The sequence below is a fragment of the Rhineura floridana genome, chromosome 4 (genome assembly GCF_030035675.1).
Source record: "Rhineura floridana isolate rRhiFlo1 chromosome 4, rRhiFlo1.hap2, whole genome shotgun sequence".
NCBI classification, from domain to species: domain Eukaryota; kingdom Metazoa; phylum Chordata; class Lepidosauria; order Squamata; family Rhineuridae; genus Rhineura; species Rhineura floridana.
This window is the reverse complement of record NC_084483.1, coordinates 116,032,523-116,054,993: the sequence shown is the minus strand read 5'-3', so window position 1 is coordinate 116,054,993 and position 22,471 is coordinate 116,032,523. Positions and strand designations below refer to the sequence as shown.

General features: G+C 41.3%; 1 protein-coding gene and 1 long non-coding RNA gene across 2 annotated transcripts in view; one reads left to right on the top strand and one right to left on the bottom strand.

The window, feature by feature from the left end:
• The window catches only part of LOC133383432 (uncharacterized), an 83,892-nt gene extending 71,035 nt beyond the window's left edge, over positions 1 to 12,857 (top strand). The window contains exon 3 of the long non-coding RNA XR_009762288.1: positions 12,815 to 12,857. This is a non-coding gene — a long non-coding RNA (uncharacterized LOC133383432). The remainder of the gene's footprint in view (positions 1 to 12,814) is intronic.
• Positions 163 to 20,769, bottom strand: IYD (iodotyrosine deiodinase). The gene is made up of 5 exons (XM_061624107.1): positions 20,557 to 20,769; positions 6,442 to 6,636; positions 5,596 to 5,755; positions 3,643 to 3,799; positions 163 to 2,823 (listed from the first exon to the last, which is right to left on the bottom strand). The coding sequence occupies exons 1-5, from the start codon at positions 20,738 to 20,740 to the stop codon at positions 2,641 to 2,643; spliced, it is 879 nt and encodes a 292-aa protein (XP_061480091.1). The 5' UTR covers positions 20,741 to 20,769; the 3' UTR covers positions 163 to 2,640.
• Between the last annotated feature and the right edge of the window lie 1,702 nt (positions 20,770 to 22,471).

Sequence of the window (22,471 nt, the reverse complement as noted above, 5' to 3'; positions counted from 1 at the left end):
GCAAAAATATACTGTAACTACTGGCAAAAGATAGATTGTGCTAAAAGGAAATTATCATATCTTATTTTAAAAAATTTTTTTTAGCAAATATATAAGAAAAAGAAACATCAGCTGACATTAACAATAAGGAATCCACATGTCCAAAGCAGGTATCCAAACAAGACTGACAGCTATAAGCTGTACTTTCAAATGTAGAAAAAGCAGTGAAATCTTCAGACCACTGAGTAGTGGATGGTGGGTGTTTATTCTTCCAAGGAAATTATTATTTCTGGCTGTCACTGCCGGAACCCTCCAGACCCTCTAGGGTGTCAAGATCAGCAGAGGGGGCCCTCTTTGTAGCTCTACCATCCTCAGAAGTTCAGGGAATGATGGCCTGGGAGATGGCATTCTCTAGGATGGCATGCTGCTAGGCTGCAGGATTCCCATCCCGCAGAGGTTTGTCTGGCACTTTTATTGTAGTTTCCATTGTACGCTAAAGATGCACCTCTTTACTCTGACTTTTGACACCTGAGATATGTGCTTTCAGGACCCACCCTATTCCTGTGATTTTTATTTATTTTAAACTGCTCTTAATAATGAATTTTAAATTGTTGCAACCCACTCAGGAACCTTGGAGTGAAGGGCAAGTAAGAAATCAATCAATCTATCATCTGTATTTTGTCAGGGGGGAAAAACTTGACTAACATGGTAAGCAAAAGTTGCTTTTCTAAACATATTTGGGGAGGCAAGCTACCTTTCTAATTATGATGCCCCTGAGTATGTTCTAGTTCCCTGCTCCCTGAATACATTCTGACCTTCAACAAAGTTAAAACCAAGGAATCCATGCACTCATTTGTCACTGTAGCCACTGCAGAATTATGTGATACATCACCTATGCTCTGTGTGGCATTATGAATACCTAAAATGCAAACAGACCTCTGCTAGCCATTCTCAGCCTGTATGTTGCTCAGACAGCTTCATCAAGTTACATGTACTACGTGAGAGCTCCAGGCTGGGTGGATTTAACAGTATCTATATAAAATCTATGAGGAAACAGTGGAGACCTAGAGGAATGGCTACATGTAAGTGTGGGGATGGGAAGCTGGAAGCCACTGATTCAGCTTTCACTTCAGTGTGGTGTAGTGGTTGGGATGTCAGAGTAAGAATGGGGAGACCTGGGTTCAAGTCCCCACTTTTTCAAAGCTCACTGAGCCAGCCATTATCTCTCAGTCTATCTCACCTCACAGGGTGGGAGGAGGAGAATCATGGACACTACCATGAGCTCCTTGGAGGAAAGATAGGATAATTTTTTTAAATTTCTTTATTTAACAAGATATATGCACCACTTAACAAAAAGCCTCTAAACGGATTGAGAAATAAATATTAACTCAATAGGCAGTGAAGACTGGTGGATTCAATGTCAGTGGGACAATGAATCCATCCCAGATTTTAGTCCAAACTTTCAAGGAGCACCTTGGACAGCTTCTTGAAAGTTTGGATTAGAACTTGGAGAGGATTCACTGCCACACAGACATTGTAGCCACCAGTCTCTGCTGTCAATAGCTGTTGGGCCAACATCGCATTGGATGTTGGATTGTGGAGGAGGTAAAATGATTTGCACCAGCAACAGCACTAGCTAGCTAGACCAGTGTTTTTTAGTTGCAATTGCACCCAATTGCCACCACCAAGTTAAGAAACAGGGAGAGGCCTGGAGGAATGTCAACCCTGTTTGGGAGACTGGAAGAGAACCACCTCTTTGGCTAGAGTGCTCAGGTTAGTGGGGAGGTGCAATCCACTATAGAATGATTTCCTGATTTTCATGCCATGCTGCTGTGAGGAAGCATGTGATAAAATCCATATTTTAGAAATAAGGTAAAATGGCATTTTGATTCTTTGTTTGCATTATAAGGTTGCCAGGTTCATGGCCTGAGACTGATCCTGTATCTTTAGGAGAAGAGAAAGTCAGCCAAGTGCAGCTGTTCTTGCAACTCTGTAATGGGAAAAACCACAAGGTGGAATTCTGCCTTCCCCCTGCCCAACTTTGAAAGATACAGAAGACCTCTTGGTTACCAGGCCCAGATCAGGTAGCTGTGGAAATTAATGTGATGAAAGTCATTGAGATGCCACTGCATATTTGCTCTTGGAGTAATGAGTAATGCTCATCAATTAACTAGTCCTTATCCACTTTACTTATTCTGATTGCTTACTGTTATTAATGAGTGCACCTGTTGTCATTATTGGGGCTTTGAAGGTGTCTAGATAGAAAAAGCTGGAGAGATACACATAAAATGTAGCTAAGGAGGGAGAGAAAAGGAGAAGAGTGTATAGACTATGCACCAATTCAGACATACTGTAGCCTCTCTAAGTGGATGCCTTTGAGCTTAACCACAACTTTGAGTGTGTGGTGGATGCTGCACACAAACCACATACCCAGTTACGTGTTCTTATGAGAATAGTAGCAACAACATGTGACCAGTTATGTACATTCAGCACAGAAATACAGTATGATCCATGTGATTGTGGGGGCACCTGAACTTGTGTGGGAGAGGCTGCTGCATGTTTGAAGGGGCCTCAATGTAAATGGCCAAGGGAAAGGAACATTCTGCAGACAACTCTCAACAGCGACACATTTTCCAGGGTCTCCTCCCAACTGCTTCATGTTTATATAACCACCATAATGTCTTCCAGTGGCTTGCGTGTCAAGTCTGGCACGGTAGCATCTTTTCTGGGGTAACCGACTGGCAAGAGCAAGAGTAGCTTTTCGTTCACTGGACGCTCAAGCAGCACCCTTAGGCGTGGGCCACAATTCAGGGGTGAAGAGGTAACTGTCACCAAACCCACATTCTAAAATAAAGCAGAGGAGAGATACACTGAAACACTGTAGGAACAGCATTCATCATCTTCCTTACCTGTGCTCTATAAACGTCCTAGGTGCCTACATTTTTCAAGTCTCCATTAGACTTAAAAATAAGTACCAGGATACATAATATATTTAAAATAGACATATTTACATTATATTTAGATATATTTACATCATCTTAAACAGCAACATATACTAACAGATTCTTAATTATAAAAAATTACCTACTACATATCACTAATGCTAATCAGCGTTAAGTATAGCTAGCTTCCATACAGTTCTGCACCAGAAGTTTCCATCACACTTTTGAATTTGTTTTGGGGGGAAATGTGTGGCAATGTCATCTAACCTCCTTGCAAATCAATCAGAAATGCTCAATAAATAGCCAATGTTGTGTAACTTCCTGCAAATATTGTGCAATCAAAGAACATAAGAACATAAGAAGAGCCTGCTGGATCAGGCCAGTGGCCCATCTAGTCCAGCATCCTGTTCTCACAGTGGACAACCAGGTCCCTGGGGGAAGCCCGCAAGCAGGACCCGAGTGCAAGAACACTCTCCCCTCCTGATTGCTCACTAAAGAGATTGCCTAGAAGTAACTCTGGAATTCTCCCATCTGCCCTAGGTTACTTGAGAATATGTAAAAATCCTTTCTGCCTTTCCCACCTTAGCCGGTGTGGCCCAGAACACAGTTTCCAGATGGGTGAAAGTTTGTGCTGGCTACCTAGAGGCTACTGTCTTGAATAACTGCTGCAAGTTTCTTATGTTTCATCCCAGTCTTGCATTTACTCAAATTGCAAGCATACCTGGAGTGCAGCGAGGAGAATGCCACAGGCAATAGAAACACTGATCTCATTGTAGTAGTGGGTTTTCTTTTTTCCATCTGGAAGCATTCCATACACCTGCTTGAAAATAAGAATCAGGTAGGGAGCTGTATCCAAGTATTCTTTGATCCAGTTTGTCCTAGAAAAGCATATTTTTAAAAAGATATTTAATCTTTAGTCCCATATAACATATTTGCATTGGCTAACTTTACTTTGTGCCGCATCTCTCTCTCTATATTCGTTATCCATCTGTTTAAAAAACAACAACACCGAATGAAATCCTTCTACCAAAGCCAAAAACAAAAACCCCAAACCTTTTATTCAGAGCTGCCAGGCTACAGCATTTGCCATTTTTCTGGAGAAGAGTGTTCTAAGCGTGTGCTCAGAGTCTTGGGCTGTAAGCACACTAGTTGCCTACAACAAAGCGTTTCCATTAACCATACTTGGAGGGGAAATGGGTTGATCTGCTGATGAGTTGCAAAATCTTTTTGAAGCTGAATTAAAAAAACCCGCACTCAAGCTGCTCCCACCAGGTTTTACAGTAAAAAGGGGCGGGTTTGGATTAGCGCTGCATGCTCTGTTTTCAAAAGAGAGAGGTGGCGACACACTGGGACCAGCAGAACAGTGAGCGTGTTTCTACCTTTGGATTGGACCTACACCCAGCTGGCATTTTGCTTCTATTGTTCCTCTTGGTTTTAGCTGTCCTAGTGGGTGCCTTGATGAACAGAAAGGTGGAATAGGAATATAAACATTTCTAGTTCAAAAAAGCATGGAGAAGGATTGATTAATATTTGTATAGTGCCCCCCAAAATCTGATATAATTAGAATAGTTCCCTTTCTCAGCTTGAAGATGTTCCCTTGAGCTTCTGTTTCGCTTCAGAAAGCAAAAATAATGTGTTAAAAATGGGATATGGGTTAAATTCATATTTAAACAATGAAACAAGTGTTTTTAAAGGATGGGAAACCTCTCAATGTTCGTTACAGAGGTGCCTAATCTAATCTGGAAATCTAGTCTGTTTTTAAAAACTTGGGTGCCATTTTTGTAAAACACAAATTCATTCACTTCTCTGATATTTATTTTTAGATAATATATATGCTGCTCTTCAGACAATAGTCTCTATTGTATATTAAAAATAATAAAAATGTAATCAGTCACATAAAAATAAAACATAGATTTGGAGTATGTCCTTTTGAGCTGTGTTCCAGTAACCATTTATATATGGCTAAGTCCCATCAAAATATAAGTGGCTGATGCATAAATCTTCCTTTGAAATCAGACTTGGACTCACAGTTGCTGCCTTGCACTAGCCCTCTTCAGTAATTTTTCGAATCCAGGAATTCCATAGGTCACTGGGGCATAGAAATCCTTTGCCCCATCCCCGTCATCCTCCATGAGCTGAAGAACAACCTTCTTCTAGTTATTAATGCTCCCTACACAATGTAGAACAATCAGGGTTCTACATTGTGCAGGGAGGTTCAACAAGTACAGGAGACTCCCCATTTCAGATAGCCACCCTTCAACTCATGGAGGGCAATGGGTACAGGGATGAGTTGGAGCTAGTGCATTTGTACCCTTGGCCTTCCTTCACATATAACATTCCAAGTTTAGAAAAACACTCAAAGATGGCCAACACAATACCCTTTTGGACTTTATGCCACTATCTAGAAATTAGAAGGGCCTTAGATGAGGATCTTAATTCCTGGAAAGTTTGTGTCCTGGAAAAAGATGCTCCTTGACGTATCCTGTTCCTAAGACTTTTAGGGCTTTGGAAATTAAAACCAGCACATTGAATTGTGCCCAGATATTTTTATAATATCTTGTCCAAGGTAGATCTCATGCACGTTTTGATTCCAGGCCTACCTAAACAAACTAACAGTAACCATCTTTAAGTTGTATAAGATGCCTGGAGCAGTCAGCATCACTGGTAATGGTACCTCAGTCTTCTCAAGTCATTAACCCATCTGTCTCCCATTCTTTTCTTGTAGTTTATTTCTTCCTCATCTTCAATGATCTCGCGGATCTTGTGTTTTACTTCTGCATCTTGCACTACTACAAAGGTCCAAGGCTCAGTGTGTGCCCCACTGGGAGATGTTCCTTTAATTAAATAAAATAAATCCTCATATTAAAGACAGCTGCTAAAGAAACTTAAACCATAAGACACCCATGAGATCTCACCCTACTTCTTCAAACTCTTTGGGTTTTTTTTAACTGCGGTGGGGAGGAAGAAAGATGTCTGTGAGTAGAAGAGACAAGTTCTGATTTGTAACCCAATACTGAAGTGCAACCTGAGATGTTCATACCCACCCTAGGCTCTGGAGCAGAGAAGGGAAACCTGTGGCCCTCCAAATGTTGTTGGAGTCCAGCTCCCACCATGACCAATCTTCAAGGATCAACATCTGTAGGGCCACAGATTCCCTATCCCTGATCTAATGCCAGTGTCGTCCCAATTTCTGGGTGGTGGCTCTTCCTACATGGTCCACAGCTTCTCACATTTCCCTGGCTGCATGCAAAGTGTCTCATATCACCAGCATACTGTAAGAACATGTACACAGTTGTCTAGAAAGTTGGGAGAGTATCCTTTGAGGAGCACCGAAATCAGCTGTAAATTATGACACTGTTGACCACGCCCTTCTTCACTATATTACTGATTCCTATTGCAGGCATCATTCCATATCACTTTGATACATTTGCCAAATTGCTGCTAAAGCTGACAAGATTCTAGAATGGCTCCCCGAAGTTTTTGTTTTGTTCCCAAGGAACCCATTCATACAGTGCAGTACCTGCTGTTTTAATCACATTGTCAATGATCTCTCTTGGAACCGGCTCGTCGCTTATAAACCTGACAGATCGTCTCTTATTGAGAAGCTCATAAAAATCCTTTGATCTATTCATCATGTCTTCTTCAGCGTATCGCTCAGTTGAAAAAGGGACATGAGCAATGTTGTCATCTAAGCCCTGCCATTCACCACCATCATCTAGAGGGGGGAAGAGATTTGCTTAACTTACCGAGTGAAAATGGAGATAAACATGTTTGATACATACCAGTGTAAAGTATGTCAGTCAAAATGGTTCCCATGGAAAAAGACAATTCCTAGATGTTGACAGTATTAAAATCATGTTTAATTTGCATGCTGGAAAAGGAAACTCTTGTGAACAGCTTTCTTTTACTGAGATTTGCAGAACCTTGACTGTAAGAAATAATTGCTATTATCTTTTCACATGGTCCTTTCATCTTTGGGGGGAAAGCTTAATCCAGCATGCGTTAGGTCCTCCCAGTTTCAATTCCTGGCACGTCCAAGTACGCTGGGAAGGCCCCTGTCGAAACCCTGGAGAACCACTGCCAGTCAGTGTAGATAATACTGACCAAGATGAACCAATGGTCTGCCTTAGTAAAAGTCAGCTTCCTCATATGTCCCTTATCACTAATATACCAACTTTATTTGGGGCGGGGCTTAGAAGAAATAAGCCAGTTTTGGATCCTGGCTTGAAACATTTTATCCTGGTCATTTTTCACAGTCCCATGGCCGCTGTATGTAGCTGATGCTTTCTGTTAGTAATGTTTTCCCAGGCTGCAACCCTCTTTTCATGTGTCTTATAAGCTTCTTCTTCTGCAAAGTATATACAGTTCTTCAGCACAACATTATCATCTATATTTTCCCTTTCCTGCCCAGATTCTCTCGCACACTTTTGCTGCTCTATGCCAGGGATGGGGAACCTCAGGTTCAGGGGCTGAATGCAGCCCTCTGGCCCTCTCTATCCAGCTCTTAGGACTCTCTCTGGGCCATGCTGAGGTTATCATACTTCGGACTTCTCATTATGAGAAGACATGATTCACTAGAAAAGACAATAATGCTAGGAAAAACAGCAGCGAGTAGAAAAAGAGGAAGGCCAAACAAGAGATGGCTTGATTCCCTAAAGGAAGCCACAGACCTGAACTTACAAGATCTGAACAGGGTGGCTCACGACAGATGCTCTTGGAGGTCACTGATTCATAGTTTTTTTTATTAAAAAGGTGGCAGAGCAGCTTTTAAACTGACTGAGGGGGGAAACCCGACAGGAGCTGAGAAAGGTCCGGTTCGGAATAAACCTCTCCCCTGGGATAAAAACCAAAGAAATGATGAAATTTTAAAAGGGATAGGCCTAGAAGTAGGCATTGTGAGAGCAGGGGCACAGGATATAAATTCAGAAGAGCAAAATTACCACAGGCCTAACCACAAGTGCCAAAGACACTTGAAGAGAGACACTGCTTACAAGTGCCTGTACGCTAATGCTAGGAGCCTGTGAACCAAGATGGGAGAACTGGAGTGCTTGGTCTTAGAGGAGAGCATTGATATAGTGAGCATAATGGAGACCTGGTGGAATGGAGAAAACCAGTGGGATACGGTTATCCCTGGATATAAACTATATCGGAAGGACAGGGAAGGACGTATTGGTGGCAGAGTCGCTCTATACGTGAAAGAAGGCATTGAATCCAGCAAGCTCGAAACCCCAAAAGAGGCAGACTCCTCCACAGAATCGTTGTGGGTGGTGATACCATGCCCCAGGAGGGACTTAATACTGGGAACGATCTATCGTCCCCCTGATCAAAATGCTCAGGGAGACCTTGAGATGAGATATGAAATTGAGGAAGCATCCAAACTAGGAAATGTGGTAGTAATGGGTGACTTCAACTACCCAGACATAGACTGGCTGCATATGTGTTCCAGTCATGACAAAGAAGCAAAGTTTCTAGATATTCTAAATGACTATTCCCTAGACCAGTTGGTCATGGAACTGACCAGAGGGACGGCAACCCTGGACTTAATCCTCAGTGGAGACCGGGACCTGGTGCGAGATGTAAGTGTTGTTGAACCGATTGGGAGCAGTGACCACAGTGCTATTAAATTCAACATACATGTAACTGGCCAATTGCCAAGAAAATCCAACACAGTCACATTTGACTTCAAAAGAGGAAACTTCACAAAAATGAGGGGATTGGTAAAAAGAAAGCTGAAAAACAAAGTCCAGAGGGTCACATCACTCGAAAATGCTTGGAAGTTGTTTAAAAACACTATATTAGAAGCTCAACTGGAGTGCATACCGCAGATCAGAAAAGGTACCACCAGGGCCAAGAAGATGCCAGCATGGTTAACGAGCAAAGTCAAGGAAGCTCTTAGAGGCAAAAATTCTTCCTTCAAAAAATGGAAGTCTTGTCCGAATGAAGAAAATAAAAAAGAACACAAACTCTGGCAAAAGAAATGCAAGAAGACAATAAGGGATGCTAAAAAAGAATTTGAGGAGCACATTGCTAAGAACATAAAAATCAACAACAAAAAATTCTATAAATACATTCAAAGCAGGAGACCATCTAGGGAGACGATTGGACCCTTGGATGATAAGGGAGTCAAAGGTGTACTAAAGAACGATAAGGAGATTGCAGAGAAGCTAAATGAATTCTTTGCATCTGTCTTCACAGTGGAAGATATAGGGCACATCCCTGAACCTGAACTAACATTTGCAGGAAGGGATTCTGAGGAACTGAGACAAATAGTGGTAATGAGAGAGGAAGTTCTAAGCTTAATGGACAATATAAAAACTGACAAATCACCGGGCCCGGATGGCATCCACCCGAGAGTTCTCAAAGAACTCAAATGTGAAATTGCTGATCTGCTAACTAAAATATGTAACTTGTCCCTTGGGTCCTCCTCCGTGCCTGAGGACTGGAAAGTGGCAAATGTAACGCCAATCTTCAAAAAGGGATCCAGAGGGGATCCTGGATATTACAGGCCAGTTAGCTTAACTTCTGTCCCTGGGAAACTGGTAGAAAGTATGATTAAAGCTAGATTAACTAAGCACATAGAAGAACAAGCCTTGCTGAAGCAGAGCCAGCATGGCTTCTGCAAGGGGAAGTCCTGTCTCAGTAACCTATTAGAATTCTTTGAGAGTGTCAACAAGCATATAGATAGAGGTGATCCAGTGGACATAGTGTACTTAGACTTTCAAAAAGCGTTTGACAAGGTACCTCACCAAAGGCTTCTGAGGAAGCTTAGCAGTCATGGAATAAGAGGAGAGGTCCTCTTGTGGATAAGGAATTGGTTAAGAAGCAGAAAGCAGAGAGTAGGAATAAATGGACAGTTCTCCCAATGGAGGGCTGTAGAAAGTGGAGTCCCTCAAGGATCGGTATTGGGACCTGTACTTTTCAACTTGTTCATTAATGACCTAGAATTAGGAGTGAGCAGTGAAGTGGCCAAGTTTGCTGACGACACTAAATTGTTCAGGGTTGTTAAAACAAAAAAGGATTGCGAAGAGCTCCAAAAAGACCTCTCCAAACTGAGTGAATGGGCGGAAAAATGGCAAATGCAATTCAATATAAACAAGTGTAAAATTATGCATATTGGAGCAAAAAATCTGAATTTCACATATACGCTCATGGGGTCTGAACTGGCGGTGACCGACCAGGAGAGAGACCTCGGGGTTGTAGTGGACAGCACGATGAAAATGTCGACCCAGTGTGCGGCAGCTGTGAAAAAGGCAAATTCCATGCTAGCGATAATTAGGAAAGGTATTGAAAATAAAACAGACGATATCATAATGCCGTTGTATAAATCTATGGTGCGGCCACATTTGGAATACTGTGTACAGTTCTGGTCGCCTCATCTCAAAAAGGATATTATAGAGTTGGAAAAGGTTCAGAAGAGGGCAACCAGAATGATCAAGGGGATGGAGCGACTCCCTTACGAGGAAAGGTTGCAGCATTTGGGGCTTTTTAGTTTAGAGAAAAGGCGGGTCAGAGGAGACATGATAGAAGTGTATAAAATTATGCATGGCATTGAGAAAGTGGATAGAGAAAAGTTCTTCTCCCTCTCTCATAATACTAGAACTCGTGGACATTCAAAGAAGCTGAATGTTGGAAGATTCAGGACAGACAAAAGGAAGTACTTCTTTACTCAGCGCATAGTTAAACTATGGAATTTGCTCCCACAAGATGCAGTAATGGCCACCAGCTTGGATGGCTTTAAAAGAAGATTAGACAAATTCATGGAGGACAGGGCTATCAATGGCTACTAGCTGTAATGGCTGTGCTCTGCCACCCTAGTCAGAGGCAGCATGCTTCTGAAAACCAGTTGCTGGAAGCCTCAGGAGGGGAGAGTGTTCTTGCACTCGGGTCCTGCTTGTGGGCTTCCCCCAGGCACCTGGTTGGCCACTGTGAGAACAGGATGCTGGACTAGATGGGCCACTGGCCTGATCCAGCAGGCTCTTCTTATGTTCTTATGTTCTTAGGGTTGCCATAAGTCTTAATCGACTTGAAGGCACATAACAACAACAACAAGTGTATAGTCAGTACCTGGAGATTTTGCAGAGATGAAGGTATATATGATTGTGTGTGAGGAGTCTGAGGATCAGTGCTTGTAGGTTGTGATGATTATTTGGAGTTCCAGGAAGCAAAAGAATAAACAATAGGAATAATACTAATAATAGAAATAATTCAGTTGATTACCCCCACTCTTCTTCATCAGGCCCAGGGCGGGTTACAACAATCTAATATTCAGCATTAAAAACAGTTAAGACAAAGCACAGTAACAGGAATAGGGTGGGTCTTGGAAATACATAGATCAATTGTCAAAGAGAGCAAAGAGGTGTGTCTTTAGCATATGATGAAAGCTATATAAAGAAGGTGCCAGATACACCTCTGTGGGGAGAGAATTCCACAACTTAGGGGCTTTCACAGAGAATGCCTTCTCCCAGGACACCACCCCGAGAACGTCTGAGGCAATAGAACTACCAAGATGGCCCCCTTTGCTGATCTTGACACTCTGGAGGGTTTACTGCACTGACAGCCAGAAGTTAGAATTTCCTTGGAAGGATAAACACCCACCATCCACTACTCAGTGATATGAAGATCTGAACACCTGAGAGAGTGTGCTGGGAAGAGGCAGTCTTTCAGATATTTGGGTTTTTAAAACTAACATGAGCACCTTGGATTGAGCCTGGGAACAAACTGGCAACCAATGTAACTGTTTTTAAGCAGGGGTTATACAAGTTCTAAAGGTAACCTTAACCAGTCATCTGGCTTTTGCATTTTGAAGATTTGGAGTTGTCTTCAAGAGCAGCCCCATGTAGAGCACATTGCAATAATCCAATTTGGAAGTTACCAGAACATCGTGTACAGCAACCAAGTCATCACTGTCCAAAAGGGGCCTGGAGCTAGAAATAGGCACTCCTAGCTACCAAGAACACCTGAACCTCAAGTGATAGTGCTGGATCAAACAATCTTGGATGATGATGATAAAAATAATATCCATGAGTTATATTTTCTAATAATGCAAACTTTAGTGATAGAGTTGAAATTCTGATGTTGATTCCTTATAAAATCATTGAAAGCTAGTCTGCTGCATAAACACTCTTTCCAGCGCCACTGCAAAATCAGTAAAATATTAGAAAGATATCTTCATGAATGTGTAAGCTATTTGAAATACATTAAAATCAGTTATGAAATGGAGTGGCACATATAATGCAAATTTAATACTAGTAGCTGGCATTAACTAGTCTAAAGTTTAGACCTTATTGGATCTGTTTTGTCACAATAAGAAAGAGATCTGCATTTTTAAATGTTCTGGTTTGTAGGGTGATTTAATTACAGGCTGGAATGCCCACAATCCAACAGAGATGGGCAGCCCAGCCCTATATATATTTTCTTGGGAAGTAGGTCCCATAGAGTTCAGGTTTACTTACTCCCAGGTAAGTGTGCATGGGATTTGCAGCCTTAACCTTCTTGACTCCTTTTAATCAATACTTCAGGTTGCTATCCTATATACAGTGGCTGAAATCTTATAGCTCCCCCCCCCACGATATGTTGGACTCCAGCTTCCATTAGCATGGTCATTGCTGAGGGATAATGACAGTTGTAGTCCAATAACATCTGGAGGGCCAGTGGTTCCCCTCTTATATACACTTACCCGGGAGTCAGTTCCATTGAAGTCAGTGTGGTTTCTGACTGAGTAGATATGCATAGGATCGCACTGTCGAGCACACAGCTCTGTTGGACTTTATAACCCTTTCCAACAAGAAGAGAACAGCAACAGAAAATACCTGACTTCACCCAGACACAGCTATGACCAGTGCCACCTAGTGACTAAACCATATAATTACTACCCACACACCTCTGAATTACAGATGCTAGTGACAAACAACTGTGGGCAGAGACCATCTTCATGACCTACTTGTAAGTGCTCAAAGACATCTGGCTGTCCACTGCTAGAAAGAGAATACTGGATCAGATGCACCTTTGATCTGATCCAACAAGGTAACTCTTATTCTTGTCTTGATGGAACATTGCTTTTCACTCATTTTAAGAGTGATATTACACCTGCTAAAAAAATTGCCTAATTGAAAATGGTTAATATTCAATGTGACTATAGGCTGGTCTTAATTAGTACAAAAAGAGTATCCAGCTACAGTAAATGTTTTAAATTCAATTACTGGCATCACACTATATTTTAACTATGTATCCTATCTATGAGATTAATGGCTTTACTGTAAGAAGAGGCATTCGTTAAGTCCCATGTTTCTTTCATTCCAAGGTAAAAGTAATTCACTAATAGCAGAGCTTGGAAGTAATTTGTTACAAGTAATTAATTACTTGTAATTCATTACTTTTTTGAGGAACGAGTGAGTAATTCCTTTACATTTTGATTGTAATAGAACTAGGAGTAATTTCACTACTTTTGTGGAGTAATTGTAACGTTTCCAGAACTACTTTTGGGCATTACTTGGGGGGGGGAGCAGGGGAAGTCTTCTGCTCCTCTGATTTGTGGATGAAAATCATGTGCCTCAAACTGGGCTTCTGTGCAATGTCGCTCTTTCCTCATGCTCTGTGGGTGGGTAGGAGGTGACGAGGGAGGAGGTGGAGAGTGAGACAAGGTGGAATGGAAAAAACAATTGTTTAAAAATATGGATGGTGGTGGTGAAGAATGGAGTGGAGGTAAAAAGGAGCCGGAGGGCAAGAACATGGATAAAGGAAGAGAAGGAGGCAGCAGCAAAATGGAGATAAAGAACTGTGGAGGAAAAAATGACAATGTGTGTGTGTGAACACTGTTTTGGCACTTGGCACACTAAGTGACCTCCACCACTCTCTCTGGCTACTGTGCTGCATTTGCAGTGTTTTAACTCTTTTGCATCTCAGGGGAAGATGTTTGCTTGGGTGAGTGTCCCTTAGTTGGGGGTAGGGCAGGGTCCGGGAGTAGGGTTGCCAGGTTCAATCCCTGAGACTGAGCCTGTATCTTTAGAAGAGAAAGTCAGCCAAGTGCAGATGTTCTTGCAACCCTGTAACAGGAAAAACTACAAGGTGGAATCCTCCCTTTCCCCCAGCACAACTTTTAAAGATACAAAAGACCTCTTGGTTGCCAGGCCCAGCCTCCAAGAGGTCTTTTGTATCTTTAAAAGTTGTGCAGAGGGAAGGGAGAATTCCACCTTGTGGTTTTGCTCATTACAGGGTTGCAAGAACACCTGCACTTGGCTGACTTTCTCTTCTTCTAAAGATACAGGATCAGTCTCAGGGATCGAACCTGGCAATCCTATCTGGGAGGTGGTTAAGTGAGGGAGATTATGCTTGCTGGCTGAGTGGGGAGTGTTGCACTTGGTCTGAAGTGCAAAGTTCTGAGTAGTGGCCTCTGCCTCCCTCCATACCTCCCTTACCAGCGGAGAGACCACCACTGCTATCATGGATAAAAAAAACTATTCTACTACCTTTGTATGTTTGTGTTTATTTTTAATGTTGTTTTAGGCTACTTAGATGTGCAGCAGCCAAGGCCAGCACCTTGTAGGTGTTGTTTTTTTTAACTGTAATTGTAGTGATTACTTTTGAGAAAGAGTAAAGTAATCAGTTACTTTCAGAGCAATTGTATCTGTAATGGTAATTACTACTTTTTGGGCCATGTAATTGTAACTGTAATTTATTACTTTTTAAAAGTAATCTTCCAAGCTCTAATAGGCAAAAAATCCTTGTGGTTTAAGAACATACATGTAGCCAACAGATATTTCTGACAAACTTTAAAAAGCAAGGAAATTGGGCAGGTATAGTGAATGTACTAGGGAGCAGAAGACCAGACTTACACTTTCCAGGATTCTTTAACCAGTCATAGCTTCCCCCAAAGAATCCTTTGAGGACATTGAAGAATAAATGTCTGGCATGAGTGTGGCCCTGTGATTAGCTAAACCAAACAGCTGTTATTCTGGCTTTTAGAACACTGACAGTTAGTTCTTACTGATCATGGCTGCGCTACAATAGACTCCAAGGTTAATTTTCTTAAATAAAAATCAGCCATGTATTATTATTTTTTACTTTTAAATTGCAGAAGATAAAGGTCAGAGTATGGGGCAAGGTCAGTAATAGGATTACAGGAACAGTACTCTGTGAACATGGCTGATTTTTAGTTAATTTCAACAAACTATGAGACCACTGACAGAAAAGTCCAACAGGGGTCTGGATTTTTTCCTCTTCGTTTAGATTTTGAACTCTTGATTCTCTCTGACTGTCTTGTATATCGCCATGAAAATATAGAGGGTTGTTAAACAAGTTTTTCTGAGTTCAGGACTATAAATTTTGTGAGCTTTTGTTTTGAAATGAGTTTATGAGAAGCAGCAGAATGGCATGGGGGTATTTTCAATTTAACACTGCGGAATGTGAAAAATCCATGCTTGCTATAGTATATAGCCACTCTCGTGGCTGTATAATTATGTTTATTATGACTGCTGCTGGCATTGAAATTCTGATAATCTTAGTTTGGTGACTAAACAGTGTCTCAACCTGTTGCAGATCAGGGTGTAATTGTGTGCCAAATAATTCGTATCTGTAAGTCCCAAATCAAAGCAGAGCAGTTTTATCATAATAGTATTAAAAGAGAAGAAAAATGTAAGTAGGTTAGAAATAGGAGAACAAATCTTGACCTGCAGCAGTGACATTCCTGACACTAAACCAGTATGTTCTGCACCCTTTCCCACTTAGAAAACTGTTGATCTGCTGATGATGCTAAGGAACGTCTCCTTTAGCTGCAGTCAAAAATCACAAAAACTGAAGAAGCCTTAACTTTTTCCAGTCTTCCACTAACACCACTAAGTAACTCTAGTGAATCCATCCAAGCAGTTCAGTGGGCTAAAAATAATGGGCTGCTGCTTCAGAGGTATGTTATTTTCGAGGTTTCTGATTCTCTCTCTCACCTGAACCACCTCAGCAAAATCCTATTTTAGCATTTTGAAAATTGTGGAAACAACTGTCTTGGCGCTAACTGTGGTGTACAGAATTTTACTTTTGTATGTTGGACCCAGTGAGCTATGGGAACCCTTTGGGCTCATATCCAAGGCCCAATCAGAGCGGAGCAGGAGGGCCATTTGGCCTGGACCTCCAGCTGAAAAGGGGGCTTTAAATTTAGACACGTGTTAATTTTTTGGCACTTGATCCGTTTCGCAACTTGTTTTTATGTGCATCAGATAGAAATGCAACACACACTGTTAGCTCAGACCTGCAAATTCAAGCAAATAAGAGATGTGATTTGGTAAGATTTTTTTTGTTATTGAAAAATTTTTTTTTTCATATTAAGGAGTTTAAAATGTTAATAAATATTAATACAAATATATTGTTTCCAATAGCAAAAGGTTAGATTGTGATGAATGTGTCCTGCTTGTGGGCTTCACATAGGTATCTGGTTGGCCACTGTGAGAACAGGATGCTGGACTAGATAGATCACAGACAGACCTGATCCAGCAGGCTCTTCTTATGTTCTCTCATGTCAGCTGATTATATAAACAAACCACTCACTTTTTCCGGGGTGACTAATTTTGTTTTTGTCTGCTGACATTGTTTAATTTTTTATTATGACTAGCAGCCTTAAAAGCTGGAAGAGGCCTGGGCCTCTTTGGACCTCTGAGAGAGCTTGTTTATACCTCAGAACTCTGTTCAAGGGCAGAAGGGGGAAATGGTCTGCAGCGGCCCCACTCCCAGTGATTGGCAGTATGAAGTATCTGGACCAGCCAGGGCTGGTGGTATAAATATTAGGACTCCTAGCATCCTGCCCACCCTTTAGGATGCACACCTTAACGTGGTGAGGGGGTTTGAGAGTGTTGAAGAAGCTAAGTGTAATGACGTCAGTAGTCTAGACCAAGGCAGAATGTTCAAAGCTGAGACACCAGACTAAGATGCATCCAAACTCAGGGGAAGGCAATCGTAAACCACCTCTGAATACCTCTTACCACGAAAACCCTATGAACAGAGTATCCAAAATGCAACACGAGATAGCCCAGGTCAGAAGGCACTCACCGAGCTACTGGGGAAGAACAAAGGACAAGTATGAGTAGTGCTGTGACTAATGATGCAGCTGGGTCAAAGCTGAAAGGAAGCCCAAAGGCTCATGCGCACAGATGCGAAAGGAGAGTCCGGAGTTGTACGACTTACATGATAGGAACATGGAATGTGAGAAGCATGAACCAGGGAAAGTTAGAAATTGTCAAGCAAGAAATGGAACGTATCAACATTACAATACTTGGCTTGAGTGAATTAAAATGGACGGGAATGAGACATTTTCAATCAGACAACTACAAAATATTTTATGCAGGAAATGAGAAATTAAGAAGAAATGGGGTTGCTTTAATAGTGAGAAGTGATGTAGCAAAAGCAATTAGGAGCTACAATGCAAGGTCTGAGCGAGTGATATCAATGAGATTAAATGGGAAACCTATTAACATAACCATCATCCAAGTCTATGCTCCAACGGCAAATGCAGAAGAAGAGGAACTGGAGAGATTTTACGCAGAAGTACAGGAGGAAATTGATCACACACCAAATCAAGATGTGCTGATAATCATGGGGGACTGGAATGCAAAAGTAGGGAACAGAGAAGAACTAGGAATTGTGGGGAAATGGGGCTTAGGAGACAGAAATGAAGCAGGAGAAAGACTTATTGAATTTTGTGAAGCCAATAATTTGTTTCTTGCAAACACATTTTTTTGAACAACTGAAAAGAAGACTGTACACGTGGACATCACCAAATGGTCAATATAGGAATCAAATTGCTTATATAATTCGTAGCAGAAGATGGAGAAGTTTCATACTTTCTGCGAAAACAAGACCAGGAGCAGACTGCAGTACAGATCATGAACTGGTTGTATCGAAAATCAGAGTAAAGCTAAAGAAGAACAACAAAGCAATCATAATGCCAAAACACAATTTAAATAACATCCCAGAAGAATATAAAGATCAAATAAGGAACAGATTTGAGGCTTTAAACTTAGTTGACAGAGAACCAGAAGTACTATGGACTGAAGTCGGAGACGTTATCAGGGAAGAAGGCAGAAAGACAATACCTCTAGTTAAAAAGAGAGAAAGACTTCAATGGATGACTGACGGAACTCTTAAAATGGTTAAAGAGAGAAGGAAAGCAAAAGCAAGAAGAGGTAGAAACACGGTCAGAACCGTAAATGCAACAATACAGCGACTAGTACGTAGGGACAAAGAACTATTACAATAGTTATTGTCTAGAAATAGAAGAGGACAACAAAAAGGGAAGAACAAGAGCCCTATTCCAAAAAAGTAGAGAAATGAAAGGGAAATTTAAACCAAGGGTAGGGATGTTGAATAATCAACAGGGGAACACACTGACTGATCGAGATGAAATAAAAGGAAGATGGAAGCAATACACTGAAGAACTCTATAAAAGAGAAGCCAGGATGACAGATTCATTCACGAAAGGAATCATATGATGAAGAACCAGAAATTTTAGAATATGAGGTGAAAGGTGCTCTTAAAATACTTGGAAGAAACAAATCACCAGGAACAGATGGCATACCAATAGAGTTGCTACAAGCTACTGAGACTGAATCTGTCCAAATTTTGACAAAAGTTTGTCAAGAAATATGGAAAACTAAACAATAGCCCACAGACGGGAAGCATTCAATATATATCCCAATTCCAAAGAAAGGGGATCCCAGGGAATGCAGTAATTATCGAACTATTGCCTTAATATCCCATGCAAGTAAAGTAATGCTCAAGATTCTACAACAAAGGCTCTTACCATATATGGAGCAAGAAATGCCAGACGTCCAAGCTGGATTTAGAAAGGGAAGAGGCACCAGAGATCATATCGCAAACATGTTGGATAATGGAACGGAGCAAGGAATTTCAGAAGGAAATCACCCTGTGCTTTATAGATTACAGCAAAGCCTTTGACTGTGTAGATCATGAAAAACTATGGAATGCTTCAAAAGAAATGGGGTGCCACAGCATCTGATTGTCCTGATGTGCAACCTATACTCTGGACAAGAGGCTACTGTAAGGACAGAATATGGAGAAACCGACTGGTTCCCAATTGGAAAGGGTATGAGACAGGGGTGTATTTTATCACCCTATTTGTTTAATCTATATGCAGAACATATCATACGAAAAGCGGGAAAATTGGAGGGAGAAATATCAACAATTTAAGATACGCTGATGATACCATACTACTAGCAGAAACCAGTAACGATTTGAAACGAATGCTGATGAAAGTTAAATAGGAAAGCACAAAAGTAGGATTACAGCTGAACATCAAAAAGGCTAAAGTAATGACAACAGAAGATTTCTGTAACTTTAAAGTTGACGATGAGGACATTAAACTTGTCAAGGATTATCAATACCTTGGTACAGTCATTAACCCAAATGGAGAAAATAGTCAAGAAATCTGAAGAAAGCTACGACTGGGGAGGGCAGCTCAGAGCTTGGAAAAGTTACTTTTTAAAACTACAATGGCCTTGACGTTTGGGGCTTAAATTACACAAAAGAAGGCTTCTCACTTCTGTCTGTGAGGCACACCTACTGAGTGGAAATTATGTCTGTTAAACACAACTAATATCTGAGGCCTAGTTGTGATTTCACATGTGTCCAGTAAGACACCAAGTGGGAAAGGTGTTTTTAGAGTTGGGTAATTGAATTTTAAAATTATTATTAATTAAAATAACTGTCAAGGAATGCCATCAGTCTTGTGAATGGTTTAATGATTTCTGCATCTTTTTTCACTGATGGGTTTGTTATGTGTGGATTCTAGGCAGACTTGAGCTCTTTTCAAAATGTGAGTTAATGCTTAATTTAAAAGGAAGTTTAAAGTATTATGCGATAACCTTCACTCCATTGCTATATAGGCTGCCTCTCCTTTGTTCTGTCTATGAGAAAGCCTGGTTGGCCACTGTGAGAACAGGATGCTGGACTAGATGGGCCACTGGCCTGATCCAGCAGGCTCTTCTTATGTTCTTATGTTCTTACTATGTTAAATGAAATGCACCCTATCAGTAACTCTTACTAGTGTTCTTAATCATCCCAAGAGATGGATTTGAACTGCTTAAGAGCTACAGATTACTCCCAAACCATGAGCAACGATAGGCGAAGAAAATATAGTTGACTTGCATTTTACTTCAAAATGTCCTAAGTCACACTTCCTGAAATAATAAGCAAACCAAAAATGCAGTTATTCATTGAAATTCACACTTTCCCAAATTTTGGGTTGCATTTATTAGAAGAAAGCATACATATAAATTGCTATATTTGTGAAAATAACAAACAAACTTGTTAACTAGGAAAAACTGCTTGCAAAATGTGCATATTTCACAAAATTGCATACAAAAATGAGTGTATTAGTGGAAATGTACACTAAAATGGCAAATTTGAGGACAAAATAAATTTTAAAAGTGAACTTACGTAGAAATGTGGGGGACTGAACTTAAAACTGGAATAATGAGAAACTAAGAGAAATCAAAATTGGCAGATTTTTCTATCCTTGACTTTGAGACAGCAAAACCTGGCTTAATCCTGGGATCCCACCTTTCCTTTCTGTGCAAACTAGAGGAACATCAGCATACAAATGCTGAACTATTCTCTTTTTCTTCTTTTTGCATACCTTCTTCATCCACATGAAGATCGGTGCTGTCTTTTAAGTCTTCATCCACCCATGGGCGAGACTCTGTCTTCCTGTTCGTTTTGTTCTGCTCTTTGCTGTTGCTTTTCCTGTTACCTTTCAGTATTATTCCAATCAAGACACAGATTATTGCTACAAAGACTGGAGTAAGGGAAGAGAATGCCATAGTCAAGTGCAGTAAAATGCTACAAGTCTCCCACACAGCAAATGCTTCCTATTCAAGAGAGTGAGAGATTTTATGAGACGGAGAATGAGACCACTGTGGCCACTGTAAGAAAGAGTGTAGCTAACAACACATTGAATGAAAAAAAGAGCAATGTTCAGCTCTCTTGGCTTCCTGCAGCCAGGAACCTTGCATAACTGTTTACACAAATCACTTGCTCTTCAACCTTAAGCAATTTCTGGATATCTTCCAAAGGCTGGAACTGTTTATTTTGTCCCAGGGTTGGTTATACCTTTGCAAAATGTTTTTCTCCCTCTCTCATAACACTAGAGGTCATGGACATTGTTACGACACGTGTCTATGGGGCCTGAGTGTGTGTGAAACTACCACCCACGTGTCCCATTGAACACATTGCTTTGAGAGGATGGGGATCTTTTGCTAGGGATAAAACAAGCACTTTGCCCTGACATGTGCCTAAATAGTGTGTGTATACCCCCCTCCCCCCAAATGCAGGTCCAAACCAGACTAAAGCAAAGCTTTCATATATTGAGAGAAAACAGAAGAATAGCATTACAAAATTACTGGGTGTGTGGCAGCATTAATCATTAATATCCTAACTCATTCATAACTTTAAACTAAAGAAATCAAAGGTCCCTACTGCGATAAGGAATGACAGGTAGCAGAGATTACCTATCCTAGGCCCAGAAGTGGGCGGTGGAATGCAGCTGAAGTGATATGAAGGAACTCTGCCCCCAAAGCAGGAAGGAATCTGTTTGCCTCAAGGCTTGCATCTAGACCCAGACTCCCTGCCTGTTAGGTGGCCTGCAGTCGCGTTGTTCCTTGGGAACGTAGTTACCCGTGTTGGAGCTCAGATCGCCATTATTTTTTCCTTGATCTCAAGCCCTGCTTTTTTAAAGACACTTTTTCTCTTCCAACTCCCCTGAAAAAGGAGGGGTTCTGGGTATGAGGTGATTTTGTGTGTGTGGGGGTGCATGTTTCTTGCTGACACTGAGAAAACTCAGGCTACTTTCTAATGCTGTTGTTAAACAATGGGATCGTTCTGCTGAGCTTGAGGTAAGCCTACCAAGGAAAAATATAACATTTATTTCTGTTTCTTTTGGTTATTTTAGTTGCCCCCAGAATGGCTTTGCTTCTGTCCTCATTTCACAGTACTGCAGGAATGCACGACGAGTCAGAAAACAGGGTGTGGGGTGGGAATTATAGTCCAGAATGCTCCAGGGCCTTGCACCACTTCAATTCCAAATGAACCAAAGTGGGTGTTAGCCGAGCACTCGTAACAACATCCAATGAAGTTGAATTTTGGAAGATTCAGGACAGACAAAAAAAAGTACTACTTCATGCATTGCATAGTTCAACCAGGGAATTCGCTTCCACAAGAGCTTATTTGAAGGAGCGCCTCCAGCATCGACAGGGATGCCACTCAACAAGATCGGCCTCAGAAGACCTTCTCTGGATCCCACCTGTCAAAACAGCTAGACTGGTGAGGACTCGAGAGAGGGCCTTCTCAATTGTAGCCCCCACCCTATGGAACTCTCTCCCAAATGATCTACGCCATGCCCCGTCTATAATGAGCTTCCGCCGGACCCTGAAGACCTGGTTTTTTAGGCAGGCTTTTGGAATGGGCTAGTTTTACTGTGTTTTAAAATTTTTAACTGTTTTATATACTGTTTTATCGTGTACGTCGCCCAGAGTGGCTGGTTTTCCAGCCAGATG